The sequence below is a fragment of the Felis catus genome, chromosome D4 (assembly GCF_018350175.1).
Source record: "Felis catus isolate Fca126 chromosome D4, F.catus_Fca126_mat1.0, whole genome shotgun sequence".
In the NCBI taxonomy this organism is placed as follows: Eukaryota; Metazoa; Chordata; class Mammalia; order Carnivora; family Felidae; genus Felis; species Felis catus.
In genome coordinates, this window is record NC_058380.1 from 56,985,683 (window position 1) to 57,005,402 (window position 19,720).

Here is a 19,720-nt window from a genome sequence, read left to right on the forward strand (position 1 = left end):
ACTGAGCTACCCAGGGGCCCAGTCTCTTAATGTTATTATTAAAAAAATTTTTTTTTAATGTTTGTTTATTTTTGAGAGAGCGAGTGAGAGTGAGCAGGGAAGGGGCAGAGACAGGGGGAGACACAGAATCTGAAGCAGGCTCCAGGCTCAAGAGCCCAACGTGGGGCTCAAGATAAGGAACTGTGAGATCATGACATGAGCTGAAGTCGGGTACTTAACTGACTGAGCCACTGAGGCACCCCATATTATTATTATTTGAAAGTTTATTTATTTTGAGAGAGTATGTGCTTGTGAGTGGGGGAGGGGCAGAGAGGGAGAGAGAGAATCCCAGGCAGGCTCTGTGCTGTCAGTGCAGAGTCTGATGCAGGACTTGATCTCACAAACTGTAAGATCATGACCTGCACCAAAATCAAAAGTCCAATGCTTAACCAAATGAGCCATTTAGGTGCCCCCTTAATATTATTAATTAATTAAGCTTTAGTTGGTCTTTATCTTTCTGCTTTGGGCTTGGAGGAAATTCCTGAAATAGGTCTTTTGAAAATATCTACTCTCCCCTCTTAGATCTCAGTTCTTCTAGTTTAATATTAAAAGCTTTAGAATTTGATTAGAATTCAGTTGGTAGATCATGAGACTCTTAATCCCAGGGTTGTGAATTCAAGGCCTATGTTGGGCATGGAGCCTTCTTAAAAAAAATGAAAAATTAAAATTACAGAATTTTCTTACTGTTAGATCTATGTACTGCCTACCAAATCATCATCATTTGTAGTGGTTCTTATTTATAAGCAAGTCCCCTTGTTACTTTGGAGTGGTGGGTTGCTTAACCTTCAAGAATTTGTGAGCATTTTTGTGATTGGCAGTTTTACTATTACTATTAAATTGTTTAAGTTGTGCTTGACTTCTGATTATTCCCTATTGGAAGCAATAATGGCAGTGTCTCCCTCTGATATTTGTATCATAGTTTATTGCTTATAAAATACTTTCATATAATAGTATATTTATGTACAAAAAGTGTTTTGTATTTTGGATCAAACTACTTGAAATGCCCTGTACCACTAATACTTCTATGTAAGTTGCTGTAAACTTTTGTCTGGATTATTGCAGACAAAATTAGTCTTTGCCTCTTGTTCCCTATGGTTCACCTCACACAGCAGCCAGAAGGATTTTTAGAGTGTAATCGAGTCCTATCCCTCTTGTGTTTAAAATTATAAGTGGCTTCCCAACACATTAAAGTCCAAACTCCTTACCATATTACACAAACTCTTTCAAGACCTTTGTAAATGAGGGTTACTCAAGAAATACCTGTTGAATGAATGACTCATATGTTGGCAATGTTAGAGAGCTCTGTCTTGCCCAGTACGTCAGAGCATTGTAATTAGTAGCAGAGTCAGGATGAGAACTTCAGATGTTCTATTTGCAAATTGTTGGACCAAATTATATCTTTTGAATCGAATCCTCCAGTAGGCTCTGAAGCAAGCTATTCTGTTTTTCAGACTATATACCTGTGTTAAGTTGTTTATGCCTTTCTCTCCTTGTTTTGCCTTTACAAACCCTGCCCATCCTCAAGACTTGCATTTAGTTCTCCCTTTTATAGAACCTTTTTTTTTTTTTTTAATGACTTCAGTACTCTGTTTTTTCTGATTGTGATGGTGGTGTTGGCTTGGGGAAGCTAGAATGTAAGTGGGAAGGGGACTCTAGTAGGTATTAGGTGTTGCTTTACATGCTGAAATATGTAATTCCACTTTCCACATGACCTTGTGAGGGAAAAAACACATTTTTAAAGATGAGAAAACTCAGTTTCAGAGAGGTTTTCAGTTCTCTCACCCAAATGGGGAAATCTGTACATTAGCCATAAGCCCTCTAAGGCTTCTAAACTAAGCCTTCTACAGCTGCTTGGCAGAGCATGTGCATACCCAGGTGCCCGAGGTCAGAGCAGCCTTCTGCTATCCTGCTTTAGCCTGTTACATTGGACCAGTCGCACATTTCATAGTCTGGCCCATATGTCAGGATCACACGGGGAAATCAGGATGATCTGTTTCTGTTCAATAAAAATTTGACTTTAGTCAAATGCTAAACTTTTTTAGATGTAGCTGTGATTGTTTTTGTTCATTTGTTTGTTTTGATTTTTTTTCCTGCTTTACTTGGGCCTCTTACCTGTTTTTTTTTTTCTTTCTCCTTTCTGCTTCTAGTATTATATTCAAGAAGAAAGCCAGAGGAAGCCATTACCCACTGCTGCCGCCCAGTGTTGTAAGTGAGAAACTTGTCTCTGAATCTCCTTAATCACAGCTGTCAGTTCTCCAAACATGGATTTTTTTTTTTTTTTTTTAAATTGGGGAGGGTGGTGAAGTGATGTGTGTAAACAGAAGATATTCTGGAAGCACACATATTCAGGCCTATGTCTTCAATGGTTATCTGACCATTGGCTTTAGGAAGAGTCCTTTTGATTCTGTGTGGCTATAGGCAGGGCAGTGGTGCTCATCTTTTATCTCCATTTGCAAGCTTTTACCCCTGGAGGAATGATTTTTCCCATTTTGTCTCCTTTATCTGTTACTGTTCTTTAAAGCTCAGTTTAAATGTCATCACCCTGGGAATTCTTCTTGCCATTTCCTCCTTCCCCCATGTCTTGCTTAGGTGTCTCACCTCTCCTTTCGGAGTACTCTGTGCACACATCCATCATATAACCCATTATATACTGTAATTTATGTTTATTTCTTTGACAGCACAGGTTTTTTTTGACAACACGGTTTTTAAAGGCATAGACATTATTCTATTTTATATTCCTAGCCTCTTTCTCCACACCTGATACATAGTATAGTAAACCTCAATAAAGTTTGATAAACAATCGAATGAGAGAACTTGTCATTTCTCTTGAGATTAATTTACCCAGACTACAAAGATTCATTCTTGAAATGAGACCTGCATTGGCTACCTTTTCAGTTTCTCTCAAAATAGCTTGAGGAAACACTAAAGGACTGACTTGGAGTCTATTCTCTTTCAGTTTTTCAACCTCTGGGGTGTGTGTGTGTGTGTGTGTGTGTGTGTGTGTGTGTGTGTGTGTTGTGCTTCTTTTGTGTTACTGTAGTTTTTTTCTGAACCAGATGCCAAACTCTTAACAACTCCTGGTTGAAAGCGGTGGTTATAGTAATATTTCTAATAAGAAAAACCATACTAAGTAACATATTTTGAGGTCTTAGAGTATGCCAGATGCTGCTATAAGAGCTAAAATGTACTATCTTATTTAATCTTCACAATAACCCTAACACATAGGTTTTTACTGTTGTCCCATTTCAGATTAGGAATTACATACCCAAAAATACACATATTTTCTGAATCATTTGGTTATAATCTTCAGACTTCATGACACATCAGCATTGTATCTTCTTAGAGCTAGGACAGTCTATATAACCAGAATACCATGATTAGAATCAAGAAATTTAACACTCACACAATAATATTATCTAATATATAGTGCAAATTAAGAATTCCCCTGTTGTCCCCCAAATATTTTTATAGCTGTTCCCCGCCCCCCCACACACACTGTATGATCCAGTAAAGAATCACACATTTTATTTGGTTGTCCTGATTCTTTAATATCCATTAATAATCATAAAAAATAATTTTTTGCCTTTTTGGTTATTTATATTACTGGTATTTTTTTTCCAATTAGAAAATCATTTGATTCACCAGTTGAATTTTTGAAAGTTTATCCTAAGTAATTGAGAAGGAGACAAAGACTTGTGTACAAAAATATTGATTATGAAATTATTTTAATAACAAAACTTGAAAATGACTATAGTTAAACAGTAAATGATCATAAGATTGAATATTATGCATTTATTTAAAATTATGCTTTGAATAATAAAAAGGACATTTTAATGAAAGTTTAAGCTAAAAAGTATATAAAATTGGGGTGTCTGGATGGCTCAGATGGAACAAGATGTGACTCTTGATCTCGGAGTTGTGAGTTCAAGCCCCATGTTGGGTGTAGAAGTGACTTGAAAATAAAATCTAAAAAAAAAGTATATAAAACTTTGTGTGTATGTGTAATTTAAAGCTTCTTGCTATGGATTGAATTGCACATTACCAAAATTCATACATTGAAGCCCTAGCTCCTGTATGACTCTCTTTGGAGATTGGGCCTCTGAGGAGGTGATAAAGATTAATGAGATCATAAGAATGAGGCCCTAATCTGATAGAGTCTGTACCCTTATAAGAGAAAAGGGCAACAGAGCTCTCTGTGTGAGGACATAAGAAGCTGGCTATCTGCTAGCTGGCAAGAGAACCTTCACTAGGAATCAAATCATCTGGCATCTTGATCTTGGACTTCCCAACCTCCAAAACTGGAATACAAAGTTCTGTTAAGTCTACCCATTCTATGGTATTTTGTTATGGCAGCCTGAGCAGGTTAATAGAGATATTAGTTCCTAGAGATGGGGTGCTGCTGTAAACAAATACCTAAAAATGAAGAAGTGGCTTTGAAACTGGGTGATGGTAAAACCTGGAAGAATTTTCCAGCACTTACTAGAAAAAGGCAAGATTGCTGTGAAGGGACTGTTGGCAGAAATAAGGATATCGAAGGCCATTCTAGAGTAGTCTCAGATGGAAGTAAGGAACAGTTTATTGGAAACTGGAAGAAAGGCAATCCTGGTTACAAACTGGCAATAAACTTGGCTAAATTGTTGTGTTTGTGAAAGATAAAAATTTGTAAGGGGATTTCTAAGCAAAGTATTGAAGATGTGGCTTGGGTCTTGCTTACTGCCTATAGTAAAATGATAGAGGAGAGAGTTGAATTGAAGAAGGAATTGTTAAGTAAAAAGGAACCATAATTTAGTTCCTTAGCCAATTTGTATTGTAAAAAATGAGAAAGTTTGTTTTGAAGAGAACAATAAAGAGATCGTGGGTTTGGTCTATGGATTAACCACCAAACTCAGCAGAATCTAGAAGTAGAAATGGGATATCAGCAGAGACACTGCCAGTTTCAACTAACTGGGACGAAGAAAGAGGGAGGCAGTGAAGACTGTTAGACTTCTTGGATTCTACAGGATCAGACCATGGTGTTGTTTGGCTGTGAACATGTGCTTTTTCTTGAGGAAAGGGAAGAATGACCTGGAAGGTGATTGATTCAGAGATTATCAGGGCTGCCACTCTCAGCACAGGCCCAAAGGGCAATTAATGCTGTTTCCTTCTGTTTCAGAGGGATAGAGCAATGCAGAAAGCCATGGGGCAGGGCTATCCTTTAGAGCTGTGGAGGTGCTGCCACCCCAGTGGAATGTCAAAACAAAGAGAATTATTCTACAGCCTTAAGATCTAATATAATTTGCCTTGCTAGGTTTTGGACTTACTTGGGATCCATTACCTTTTCCATCTTTCCTTTTTCTTTCTTGTAGAATGGGAATCTCTCTCTTATGCATGCCCACCATTGTATTTTGGGAACACAGAACTTGTTTGGTTTCACAGGTTCATAGCTGGAGAGGAGTTTTGCCTCAGGATGAATCATACGTGGAGTCTCATTCGTATCTACTTAGTTGATATTTACGTGAGACTTTGGACTTTAGACTATAGAGTTGGAGTTAAGACTTGTGGGGCTGATGGGATGGAAAAAATGTATTTTGCATGCAATAGAGACATGAATTTGGGGGGGTCAGAGGTGGAATGCTGTGGGCTGAATTGTGTTCCCCCAGTGTGATTGTATGTAGAGATAGAACATGAGAGAAGATGTTAAATGAAGTCATTGGGGGGCCTTAATCTAATAGGGCTGGTGCCCTTTTAAAAAGAGGAAGAGATACCAGAGCTCTCTCTGCTATGTGAGGACACAGAAAGAAGGTGGCCATTTGCAAGGTAGGAGAGGTCTCACTAGAAATCAAACCCTCCAGAACCTTGATCTTTGACTTTTCAGCCTCCAGAAACTGAGAAAATAAGTTTCTACTGTTTAAGCACCTAGTTTATGACATTTTGTTATGGCAGCCCAAGCAGATTAATACATGTATATAAATGTATTTATACAATTAGAGTGAAAATATCTGGAAATAGAAGCACCAGAATATTAATCAAATTTGTTTCTGATATGGGGAATTGACTTTTTTTTTTTTATTCTTCTAGTTTTAATGTAAAAGAAATCAATGTGTAGTTCCAAATGAAATCCTAGCAGGGATTATTTTGAAGGATTATTTTGAAGGATTCAAAAACTTAACTATAACACTTATATGGTACTATTTTTTTTCTTCTTCTTTTAATTTAGTATAATTAACACACAGTATTATGTTAGTTTCAGGTATACAGTATAGTGATTCAGCAATCCTTTATATTACTCAGTGCTCATCATGATAAGTGTATTCTTAATGTCCTTTACTTGTTTCACCTCTTTCCCTACCTCCACCCCTCTGGTAACCACCAGTTTGTCCTCTGCATTTAAGAATCTGTTTTTTGTTTGTCTCTTTTTCTTGGTTCATTTTGTTTTTTAAATTCCATATATGAGTAAAATCATATGGCATTTGTCTTTCTCTGACTGACTTATTTCACTCAGCATTATATCCTCTAGATCCATCCATGTTAATGCAAATGGCAAGATTTCATTCCTTTTTATGACTAATATCCCATTATGTTTGTGTACCACATCTTCTTTATTCATCTATGGGATTATGACTTTAAAAAAATTTTTTTAATGTTTATTTTTGAGAAAGAGAGAGGGAGGGAGGGAGGGAGGGTGGGGCAGAGAGAGAGGGAGACACAGAATCTGAAGTGGGCTGTAGGCTCTGAGCTGTCAGCACAGAGCCCGACTTGGGGCTCGAACTCGTGAACCGTGAGGTCATGACCTGAGCTGAAGTCGGATGCTTAACTGACTGAGCCACACAGGCACCCCTGGGATTATGACTTTTTAATCCCCTTTTGCACCTTACATTTTCTAAGTATATTTAACGATGTACCACCATTTTTTTTTTTTTTTTAAGTAATCACTGCACCCAGTGTGGGGTTTGAACTCATGACCCTGAGATCAGGAGACACATACTCTGACTGAGCTAGCCAGGTGCCTCCAACAATGTACTACTTTTAATAGGTAAGATTTATTAAGAGTAATGGAATAATTGAGTAATTGTTCTAGATCTGGGTTTGCTCCTATCTTTCTGAGTGACTTTAGAAGTCTTTTTACTGTCTATTTCAGTTTCTTGATGTATAGAAGGGGAGAGTTGGTCTAAATGGTCTCTAGGTTTCTTTTAGCTGTTGTATCATATGACCCTATAACTTCCTAGTCCTGAGATGCCTTCACATGGATGGTCCTGCACTACCCTTTCTTTCAGGGTCAGTTATCTGCAGTTACTTTTGAGATGTCTTCAGAATATTTTCAGAAATGACTGCTCCTCTAAAGGAGCCTTTAGTCTTCACTTTGATTTGAAGGTTTCTCTGGTCCCAATTATTTGGATCTACTCTTAAAAGTGATAGAATTATTTAGAACTATTGGGGTAAACTATATACTTCCCAGTGTTTTCTTTGGGGGCAAACCTTTCTGATGGTGAATTTAATATCCAGTAATAACATTCTGCTCTCACTTTTATCTTAGGATGTTCTAGTCTCCTTTGGTAACTGTGATATATGATATATTAGAAGGTAATTATTATATACCTATGTTTTTTATCCCATCTATTATTGCCAGTTTAAGCAACTAGGCTGTCTTGTACCCAATACTTCAGGGACAGATATGGAAGGCAAAGAGCAGAATAAATGGTCTTCTTGGCTTTAGTTTCCTAAAAGCTAGAAAGAGAATATTCTGGAGAATGTGCAAAATGTTTTAGATGAATATTATAGGAGGAAGGAGAGCTTCACTCTAGTCTGCCTATTTCTGACTAAGGAAAGATTTCCTTGATTTGAGTGACAAGAGAGAGATGCAAGGAAAATAAAAGATAGTCACCAGAGTAGGCATATTGGGACTTTGTCTAACATTCTGGGTTAGAGTTCTGGTTAACAGTAGGACCCCAAAGAGGGAATGGCTTGGGGCACTTGGCTGACTCAGTTGGTGGAACATGTGACTCTTGATCTCAGGGTCATGAGTTCAAGTCCCCAAGTTGGGCATAGAGCTTACATGAACAAAACAAACAAACAAAAAAGGAAATGGCTCGGTGCTGTGTCTGGGCAGATGGGCCATCATGGAGATTTTTGTGTTCCAGTAAGTTGCACATGCTGTGAATGAATCCTAGGCTCTCTAGAAGTAGCAAAGTGGGACTCTGGTCCTAGTGGAGCCACTTGGGCAGGATTAAGAGAAGTCTTAGAAGTGTTCTCTGTGGGGGTGCCTGGGTGGCTTAGTCTGTTAAGCGTCTGACTTCAGCTCAGGTCATGATCTCATGGCTCGTGGGTATGAGCCCCAAGTCAGGCTCTGTGCTGACAGCTCAGAGCCTGGATCCTGCTTCAGATTTTGTCTCCCTCTCTCTGTACCTCCCCTGCTTGCACTCTTTCTCTCTCAAAAAATAAACAAACATTAAAAAAATTAAAAAAAAGAAGTGTTCTCTGTGTACCAATGATCAAGAACTAGAGAAGATCTAGGATATTTCAGTGAATGCCAGTATACAAAGACGTATCTGTGCCATAAGCAGTTACTTAACTGCAGTGTCTTATTTTCACACTAAGTCAGTTGTTAGGATTGGTGGCAGACACCCTCAGATGCATGTTTTTTGCATGCTTGAACCTCCTGCTTACTTTTGCAGATCTTATGTACATGGCAGCTTTTTCATATTTGAGTAATTTTTGTTCGACTTATTGAGATATTCTGAGGCTGTGCAATTGGGTCTGCATATTAGATACAAATCTCATATGCAACAAATGGTATAATGTGAATATTTACCTTAGCCACAGGGCTAAACATAATAGGAAGTTGGTGTGGAGAGAGAAACTGGTTTATTCCTTCTCCAAATGTGTTTAAATTTTCTGTGATATTCAAACTTCATTCTTTAGTAAGGATATTTCTACCTATGTCTTGTCAAAGAATGAAGCAGCACACCATGTTGTCACACAAAACAGTTTTAGGACTACTAAGTTCTACAACTTTCTGCTATTTTCAATTTTTATACATGTCTGGCTGTTACAATCCCCGCCCCCCTCCCCGCTATATTATCAATGATGGTATTGCTGGCTGCAATTGAGAAGTGAATCAAAAAGTGATTTAGTATCTGGCAAGGATTTGATGAGATGATTACTCACATACTCTGCTAGGGTGTCTAAATTAGCACAACCTTTCTAACTCAGTAATTTTACTTCTAGGAGATATTCAAGGAAAGTAACTTGATGCAAAGGAACATTTATGTTTAGATTTTAATTATAGTGGAGAAAAAATGCAAAAATATTGGAAGAATGGATAATTGTGGCATCTCCATGTAATGGAGTACTATGCTTTTAAATAGTTTAAGATACAGCAGACATTTATGTGAATAAGTTTTAAAAAGGAGGATTCTTAGGTAATTAAATAATATCTCAATTATCTAAAAAATTGTTTACACATAAACATAGGAAAAAAGCTTCCAAGGAAATACAGCTCTGATAGTGGCTCTGAGTGGTAGGAATATAGGAAAGTTTTATTTTTGTTTTTATTTTTTTTGTACTTGAGGATTTTCTCCAAATGCATTTGGTGTATGATAATTATGGAAACAATAAGTATTAAAAATGGTCCCAGGCCTGACAATGTGGAGGCAAGTCATGTAGATTTACTTTTTCAGTTTGGATTTGAGACTCTATTGAACAATAGTTGGTTGTTGAGGTTGACACATTTTAGTTTAATAATACCAGTGATTTCTTGATTGAGAGTGCTAAGTGGTTCTTAAAGTTTCAATGTCTCTTTTATTGGTGATATCCCTAAGGTCTCTCCTAATCAGTTACTATATCTGAAATAAAAAGGGTTTGGGGTCTATTATTTTAATTTGTACTAGGACCTTGAAGATGGCTTGAAGTTTTGAGATATAGCCCACCACTGGTGTTTCAGAGATTTCTCTGATTGTCTGTGAAGGGTGTGTTTCACTGGTCTTGTTACAGTATTTATTATAAATAGTGACATATCATTATAAACCAAAATTCCCTGGGAAGGAATCAGTCTTTTAAATTACTAAAATAGGGCATAACTCAACATATTGTTGAAAATTTTTCTTAAAGTATGATTCAGAAGAGTTGGGTGTGAGTCACGTCCATAAATACCAGTGACCAAACATTGAGAAGTATTGTCAGTTAATACGCAGGTTGGCTACCAAGTGGTGACATCTTACTTGACTACCACTAACTGCAAAAGGATTTTTTTTTTTTTTACCAACATATCCAAAAGAGACATGTTTGTATAAAATGACTTACCCTTCAACTTTTTGTTATATTTGCTGATCTATCATGCTGATATTATTGATTCTTTGACAGGAAGCTAGAGGTGTTCAGTGTTTCCCACTACTGTTAAGCCATCATGTCTGACATGCATATATCTACTCTGTACTACATTCACATAATCCTCTTATATACCCCTATTGTTCTCGGTTTCCATCTAAAATTGTCTACTGCCATGCTATGGCTTTTTTTCTAATATTCTATCTTTTGAGGGAGGCAGAGAAATGGGCCATTCTATACATGTAACCAGTTATTCCCCATCTGGAAGATTAGATTCCTGTGCACTGTACAGATGATAGTATAATTCCTTGACCAAAATCAACCAAACACAAAACTCTGAGCAGATACTGCCAATACTGCTCTTAATCCTATTTCTCCACCTACCATAAACAAGACTAACTTTAAGTTTATGGGGTATTATGGTTGCCTCCTGATAGGGGCCAGAACTTGTTTTCCTAGTCAGGAGATGGTGGATTCTAGTAGCCAGGAAATTTTATCTGTTTCTGATTAAGAATCCCACCCGGTGCCAGAAGGAGTGGACCCAATTGGCAAGTACATACTGCATCAAGGTATGATCATATAGACTATGAGACTACCACTCCAGCATTTTATTTATTTATTTTTAAATATTTATTTTATATTTTTGAGAGAGAGAGAGAGAGAGGCAGAAAGAGAGGGAGAGCGAGAATCCCAAGCAGGCTCTGTGCTGTCAGCACAGAGCCCGACATGGGGCTTGATCTCACAAACCATGAGATCACGACCTGAGCTGAAAACAAGAGTCAGATGCTTAACTGACTAACCCACCCAGGTGCCCCATCACCCCCAGTATTTTATACCAGAGGACACCAACTTGAGAGGACTTGGCATTTCCTGACCATCAGAGCTAACCACTTTGCACAGCTCTAGATAAAAAGGAAGCTTGGCTGGCACCAGATCCTGTGGCCTATTCTCCAGTAATTTTCTTTCCTGTATTACTATTTCCAGATGAGGATAGCCACCATGCTGATAGCCCCTGCCTATCAGGAGACCTAATTCTTAGAGAACTTTGTGGCTTCACAGTCTGAACTAGGGCTAGCATCCTTGTAGGAGTATATACTGGATGAATCAATTTTCCAACAGTGTCTTGAAGAGATCTAGAATCCCTCACTGTAACTTTTGAAGCGACAGAAAACACCGTGTCCTCTATATCCTTTTGCAGTCAGTGCTATGTTGCTGTTGCATGGCAGTCACCTTCAAAACATTCTATGATCTACTAGGACTTTTGATAGCCTTCTTAAACAGTTCCCTGCCCTGAAATTGGGTAATAGGTACCCAAGATAGTCCTGGGAGACCTGAGAAATTACTGAACTCTTGTATCCCAGGTTCCTCAGGGACACTGTCACCTTGGATTTAATTACAAATATGTCCACTCCTCAAAGCCATAATACTTACACTGTCATTTAAATTCAAGTCCTGTTAAGTGGGCTATGTAGTCCCTGTACCAGCTGGCTTTTAGCTCCATCCATTGTAGTGCAACCTCATAAAAGAGATGTTCTAGCTCCTTAACTTTCCTAGTCACTTTTTGTCATAATGTGGCTTTAAGTACATGACATGAATTTTGAGGGTTCTGTTCAATGCCCTCAATGTCAAAATTTGGTCTCATTAAAAGTTGTGCAGTGTATTGCTTTCCTTGTTATAAATCTTGGTGGCCACTTTGCATGGTATTGTGAAGAAAGCAGACCAGAGTTTTTTTTATTTTTGTATTTTTTGTATTTTTTTGTTCAGGTCTTCCCAGCATTTATCTTCTTTTGTGTCACTTCTTAGGGAGTGGGTGAACTGGGGATAAAACCTTGGTCCGTTTGTCTCTTAAGGCCCATGTTCTTTTTACTCTACCACCCTTTGATGGCAAAAATCTCATAGGATATAATTTGTTCAGAAAAATATGCTTTTCTTATTTGCCTTTTGCCTTTTGTGTTATTTTTAAATTAAGTCACTTATTAAATAGAAAACATACATAATGGCACACAAACTTTAAAATATTAAAGAGAATACAGTAGAAGGTCTTTCTTCTATTTCTATACCCAGATACTTGGGTCCTCTCCTCAGAAGCAGTCATCATTAGCAGTTTCTTATGAATCATTTGAGAGGTTTTACACTTGTCCAAACATATGTGTATATATATCAGAGATACCTTTTGATTATTTTTTCCATCCTTTGAATTGGTCTTAGAGTACCATATATTACAGTGAAATATTCACAGCTGATTATAGTTCAGATTTGACTACCCCTTCATCAGTGTCCCTTTTGGGTTCTTACTATGTTTTAAAAATTTATTGAAGCCATAGGGAATAGATTATTTCTTGAGTTGCTTCCCATGGCAAAGGTCTGTTTCCCTGAAATTCTGGCCTTGAATACACTAGGAATGTTTCCTCTGTCCTCATTCACCCTGCTAGATTGAATTTCACACATTTGTTACTGAGTTAAGAAATTCTGGCAGTTTATATCCAGATAATGTGTTAGAATTCAAAAGTTGTGAGGGAAACTTTGTGGTTATTTTGCAGGGTGTTGCGAAGAATTGTCATTCCCTTGCCCCAACATACCAACATACTAAATTAGTCCCCTTTTTAGTTTAAACTTTAAAAAAAAAAAACAAAAAAAAACAACAAAACCTTAGACATGCATGTAACATCTTCACTGTAAAAATCTTTGATTAAGAAACGTATACTATAGAAAGTGATAGTTGTCTGTAATATTCCCTCTCCAGTCTACTCCAAGATAACTACTTTTCATAGTTTGGTGTATACTCTTCCAACATCTCTTTTTCTTTTCTTTTTCTTTTTCTTTTTCTTTATATGTTTGTTTATTTTGAAAAAGAGTGTGTGTGAGTTGTGGGGCACAGAAAGAAAGGGAGACAGAATCCCAAGCAGTTTCCATGAGGTCAGCAGGGAGCCAGACACAGGGCTTGATCTCAGGAACCATGAGATCATGACCTGAGCCGAAATCAAGAGTCAGACGCTAAACTGACTCAGCCACTCAGGCGCTCCTACTCTTGCAACATCTTAATTTTGTTTTGTTTTGTTTTAATATTTTTGTTTATTTTGACAGAGAGAGCGAAAGAGAGAGAGAGAGGGCGCATAAGCAGAGGAGGGGCAGAAAGCAAAGGAAAGAGAGAGAATCCCAAGCAGGCTCTATGCTGTCAGCACAGAGCTTGACACAGGGCTCAAACTCACAAACCCTGAGATCATAACCTGAGCCTAAATCAACAGTTGGTTCTTAACCGACTGAACCACCATGTGCCCTTTAATTTTTCTTTTTAAAAAATAAGTTAAATTTTTAAAAATGTTTATCTTGAGAGAGATAGACAATGCAAGCAGGGGAGGGATAGAGAGAGGGAGACACAATATCTGAAGCATACTCCAGGTTCTGAGCTGTCAGCACAGAGCACGATGTGGGGCTCAAACTTAAAAACTGTGGGATCATGACCTGAGCCGAAGTGGGACACTTAACCACTGAGCCACCCAGGAGCCCCCAAATATAAGTTAAAATTTAATTTTGCAGTATTTGAATATGTGAAAGAATGCTTGTAACATATTTGAGTTTTGGAGAGGAATAATGGAAATAATACCCATGAGCCCACCACCCATCATTATCTTTTAGTAGAGTTTAGTGTAGTTGTACTCTAAATGTTTTCTTAGACTTACCTTTGCTTCCTAAGTGATAGGATTTTTTCCCCCACTAGACTGGTGAATTGCAGGAGTAAGGACTTAGTCTGTTCAGCCATATCTCACTGTCTGATGTGTCAGGTCCCAAAGAGTGAAGCCTGGTTTTTTGCCTCTGAGAGACCTCAGCCCATCTGGATTTTTAGGGAAAGGCTTTTCTGGAGAAAAAGCAAGAAAAATGATTATTATTGAAAAAGAGTGTAATTTGCAGTGTTTGTCGGGAGTATTCTTTTTCTTTGGGTCGAAAATTTACTCTCTTCAGAGTGTGTCGATTTCCTAGGATGATTCTGTAATTAAGACTGATTTAGACTCATAATCAGGTAACTGATATGTGATACTGGCAATAACTAAACCCTTGTCAACCGTATTGTAAGGTAATTTGTAAGCATTAAAGTGTTCATGTTTATTCTTAGTAGACATAAAGACTTTTTAGCAGATACCAGACAGCATGAGAATTGTAATACCTCTCTTAACTTTTCTTGTGAAACTTGGAAATTCCAGGCAAGCATTACAGAAAAGAAACTCAGAGCTTCTGCATACAAGTTTATCTATTACATCTTTTTGTTTCTTCCTCCCCAAAGGCTTCTGTATTTTCTTGGAGTATTCTTGTTTTTAATGAGTAGATACATAGACCAGAGAATATATTGTGAGGTTCAAGGAAGAAGGGCAGGAGGATTAATGGGAGGATGGAAAAGGAATCAGAAGATCTAGCTCATAACCTACATACCGATCAGAAGATGACAAATACACAAATGCAGTGACTTGAGTATGTTACCTGTTGTGGTGATCCTCAGGTGTATAGCAGTACCCTGGAAATAGAGGGGAAAGTTCTTGGGTGACAGAAAAATAAGCAAATAGTTAAGAATACCATAAAGTTTGTTCAAGAAGTCTTTCCAGAGAGATGAGTTTAAAGATGATATTTAAGGGGCTAATTAAAATGTGTTGATTGGAAGGAAAGATTATTCATAGTAGGATAAATGAAAAGTATGGGGAGAGGATTAAAAAGATGGCAAATTATATGCTGACCATATTGGTCTAGAGAGAGTAGAGTGATACCAAAGTTGTACTTGCTACCCTGCAGAAGGAAATGAGTCCCTCTGTTGTTTTCTTCAAAAAGTGAAGATATACAGAGCTGGACTAGTTTGGCAGATTCACTTCTTTGAGAGCCCTTTCGTCAGGAACCTAGTGTGTCTTGGCACCTATTATGTTGTCTCCTTTCTAATTTGTTAAAGGGTTGAAAGCTTTGTGCCACTTAAAATTTTGGTGGCTTATGACTGAAGACCTATTACTATGAGCAATGGAAGCAGAAGAGCAAATGCTACATCCCTAATTACTTCCATTTATCTAGAACACATGCCCTTCAGGAAAATAGGATTGCTTGACTAGCTGGCCTCTATCCTGAAGAATCTCCCACCTCATCAATTTCCTCTATTTTCCCATTCTCCTTTTTAAAATCCCAGAAGGCAGAGATCTTTCTTTGCCATCTTTCTCCCACCATTTACCACTTTTATTTGAGTCTTCTATTCTGGCTCTTGCATTAAAGTATCCTAATCGTGTTGGTGTTCTCTAGATAGCTGATTCTTGGTTACCTTGAACCTAGGAGCCCTTCCTTCCACTTTCATGTTTTAAAGGAACCACATGCATAAATTTCATTTTTGTATCAAAAGATGCAGGGTATGCTATGAAAAACAAATTTTTTTCCTCAACCCTGTCCTTTAGCTATTCAGTTTCTGCCTCAAGGCAGCCACTATTGCCATTTATTGTGGATTTCTCTAGAGAGAGTTTGTACATTCACAAGAGTTTATACATTTATACTTAAAGCCCCGCTCACAAAAGGTAGTATGCTTTGCATAGTGTTAACATACCTTGCTTTTTTTCACTTCATATATTTAATATATACTACATGTATGGAACCAGTTCCTATTAATGGACATTTTAAAAATGAAGGTGAAATTAATTTATAAAATTAACCATTTTGTAGTGTATAATTCAGTGACATTTAGTATATTCACAGTGTTATGTAATCATCACCTCGATATAATTCCAAAACATTTTCATCAGCCCTAAAGGAGACACTGTATTCATTAAGCAGTCAGTTGCCATTCTTCCCCCAACCCCCAGTTGCTGGCAGTCACTAATCTACTTTCTGCCTTTATGGATTTACCTATTTTGGATATTTCATATAAATGGAATCATACAATATGTGACCTTTTATGACTGCCCTCTTCAGTTAGCATAATACTTTCAAAGTTCATCTATGTTGTAGCATGTATCAGGATATCCTTCCTTTTTTTGTTTTTTATTTTTACTTATTTTGAAATTTGATTCCAATAATCATGACCTCTGCACGAGGATGACACGTAAATTTGTGAAGTGCTCCATATTTTTAAAATTTGGGGGCGCCGGGGTGGTTCAGTCAGTTAAGCGACCGGCTCTTGATTTCGGCTCAGGTCCTGAAACCAGGTCTCTTGATTTCACAGTTTGTGGGACTGAATCTTGCATCAGGCTCTGTGCTGACAGTGTGGAGCCTGCTTGGGATTCTCTCTTTACCCTTCCCCAACTCACTCACACTCTTAAAATAAATAAATAAACATTTAAAAAATTGATTCCAGTGTAATTAACATTAGCTATATGAGCTTCAGGTGTACAATATAGTGATCCAACAATCCTATACGTTACTCAGTTTCCATCACAATAAGTGTACTCCTAGTCCCCTTCACCTATTTCACCCATCCTTCTCAACCCCCACCTCTCCTCTGGTAGCCACCAGTTCTCTTAAGAGTCTTTTTTGTTTTGTTTGTCTCCTTTTTTTCTTTGTTAGGATATCGTTACTTTTTAAGGTGGAATAATACTGCATTGTATGTGTATACCACATTTTGTTTGTTCATTCATCAGTTGATGGACATTAGGTTGTTTCTAGCTTTTGGCTGTTAATAGTAGAGCTGCTGTGAATGATTGTTACAAGTATTTGTTTGAATATATTTGTTGTGAATATATACCTAGGATTGGAATTGCTATTAAAGGACATTTAAGTTGCTTCTGATATTGGCTGTTACAGTGCTAAAGTTGATATTTTACATGTATAATTTTTTAATGTTCATTTTTGAGAGAGAGTGCATGAGCAGCGGAGGAACAGAGTGGCGGTGGGGGGCGGGGCAGAGGATTCACAGCGGGCTGACAGCAGAGAGCCCAACGTGGGACTTGAACTCATGAATAGAGCCGAAGTTCAAGGCTCAACCGAATGAGCCACCCAGGCACCCCATGTATAATTTTATACATGTATGTGTATTGGATGATAGCCAGTAGTGGAATTGCTGAGATATAGCATCGAGCATTTAACAATACATACAACATTTTGGAATATTTTACAAAACTGTCTTCTATAGAGGCTGTGCTATTTTCACCCCTACTAGCAAAGTATGAGACTGCTTTTTCCTCCCTTGGCCTTTAGGTACAGCCAGCCTCTTACAAATCATATTCCAGAGAGCACAGTGAAAACAGCCATAGGTGATAGTTCTTGTGCCTTGATTGACTCAGAATCTCCTTCCTGCTTAGCCTGTCTTTCCCTATCTACCATCCTGGTTCTTTTATTTCTGACTTCCTATTTTGGCTCTTAATAAGCGGGCCCCCCTCTTTGTTTGGTGTGCTGTTCAAACTTCCTTCTCTGGGTTGTCAACTTGGCTTTCTGCTTATATTTTAATTTTGGACAATTTCTTTCAGTTTATTTTCAATAGTAATACCTTGGAAGTAGAGAGGAAAGTGTTGAGGTGGCTGAGAAGAAGCAAATGGTTAAGAATCGTGTTTAGTTTGTTCAGGAAGGCTGTTCAGAAGAGATGAGTTCAGAAATGACTTTTGAAGAAGCTAATTGGAATGTATTGATTGAAAAGAAAGATATTCATAGTAGGATAAAAGAAAATTGTGAAGGGAGGATTCCTTCCTGGCCTCATCCCTGGCCAGTAACTGGCTGGAACATCCTCCCTTGGTAGCGGGAGTAAAGGATGAGTCACTTCACAGTTTTGCAACCTTTAGTCCAGGACTAGGACTCTCAGAGTCAGGAAAATATGTTGGTTATAGACTCCACAGAGTATACAGAGAGTCTTATTTTAGTAGTAGGGCAGTGCAGTGAGTCTAGGACAGTGAGTCTAGTAAGAGTGGGTGCTGAGTTTTACACTGTACATGTGGTATCTGTATAAGCAGTTGATACTAATGATTATAGGTGTTGGCAAACTAACAAAGAAAAGAGAGAAATTGTAACAATATGGTTTGGCTGATAAAAATAATGTTAATTGTAGTCTTCTGACTCCTTTATTTCTATCTTATCTTTTTCCAGAAAGAATTTGTGGTGGCTAATTGCAGTCATTAACATCAACTTATTATCATTTCTGTTCAATTACTGTGGCATGCAATTATGTATGTTAAAAATGTCAGATTAATGTATTAAAGTTTCATTTGAGGGGCACCTGGCTGGCTTAGGTGGTAGAGCATGTGACTCTTGATCTCAGGCTTGTGAATTTGAGCTCCATATTGGATGTAGAGATTACTTAAAAAATAAATCTTAAAAAAAAAAAAAAGTTTCATTTGATTACAGTACTTAAGTGCCTAACCTGGTCACAGTACTTGTTGTATATATACAACAGTCTGTTACTCTGTAAAAGCATGGTCATCTTATGGTTTTTTTATTATTGATTTCATTGGTTCAGAGTGGTAAGAAATGAATTTGATCGGCTAAACAGGATTAACAGAAATATTGTAGAGATCAACAATTGTTACAGTTATTCATTGCACAAACAAGTATTGGGCACCTTTTCCTCATGCTAAGAACCATGCGAGGCACTGGGGATACAGAGATGAAAGTCCTTGACCTTAGTGAGCTCAAGTCCAGAGAGGAAAATATATTTATTACCATGTAATTAAGTGAAAGTGGAGGAAAACAACTTAACCCAATTTTTGGGTGGTTAGGAGAGGCTTCCCAGAGGAAATGATACCTAAATTGAAAAGAATTTAAAAGTCAACAAAAGTCCGTAGGTTCACTCTTTGCATTGTGTGTTCTATGGGTTTTGGCAAATGTATAACGACACATATTCACCCTAATAATATGACACAGAATAGTTTCCCTTTCCTGAAATTTCCCTGTGCTCTACCTATTGATCCTTACTTCCTTCAAAACCTCTGGCATAAAGTAAGTTTTGAAAGATGAGTAGGAGTCAGTTAAGAAGGAGAAAAGAGTTTATGGTACTAAGACATTAACATAAAAAAGCATGACTTATAAGCATGTTGAAAATTCTAGATGACTTGAGGGCAGGGGATAAGAGTGGGGCAGGATCAGAGATGAGGCATAGAGTCTTCATATCTTACAGGATTTGAAAGCTGTAGCAAGCTATATTTTATCTTGAAGCCAATGAGAAGCCTTTAAAGACCTTAGGGGAATGAAACAATCAGATGGTGGTGATTGTAGTGATATACCCAGTTTGTTTGACATATTAAAAAATCTTTTGTAGAATATAACAGATACACAACTTCATAAAACAGACATTTAGTTTAATGAATTCACATAAGATAGGCAAAAAATAGACCTTTGTCAGGCACCCTAGAAAGCTCTCCACAAGCCCCTTCCCAATCATAATTTCCATCTCCCTAAAAGTAACCACTCTACCAACTTTATGCTAATGACTTCCTTGCTT

The 19,720-nt window shown here is 37.6% G+C and overlaps 1 protein-coding gene across 7 annotated transcripts in view; it reads left to right on the forward strand.

Moving 5' to 3' along the window:
- Nucleotides 1-19,720, forward strand: part of UNC13B (unc-13 homolog B) — a 253,420-nt gene that overhangs the window by 117,657 nt on the left and 116,043 nt on the right. For all 7 annotated transcript variants that reach the window (XM_045042889.1, XM_019816150.2, XM_019816151.2 and 4 more), the window contains exon 7: nt 2,187-2,244. In XM_045042889.1, coding sequence (XP_044898824.1) covers nt 2,187-2,244 — 58 coding nt within the window. The remainder of the gene's footprint in view (nt 1-2,186; nt 2,245-19,720) is intronic.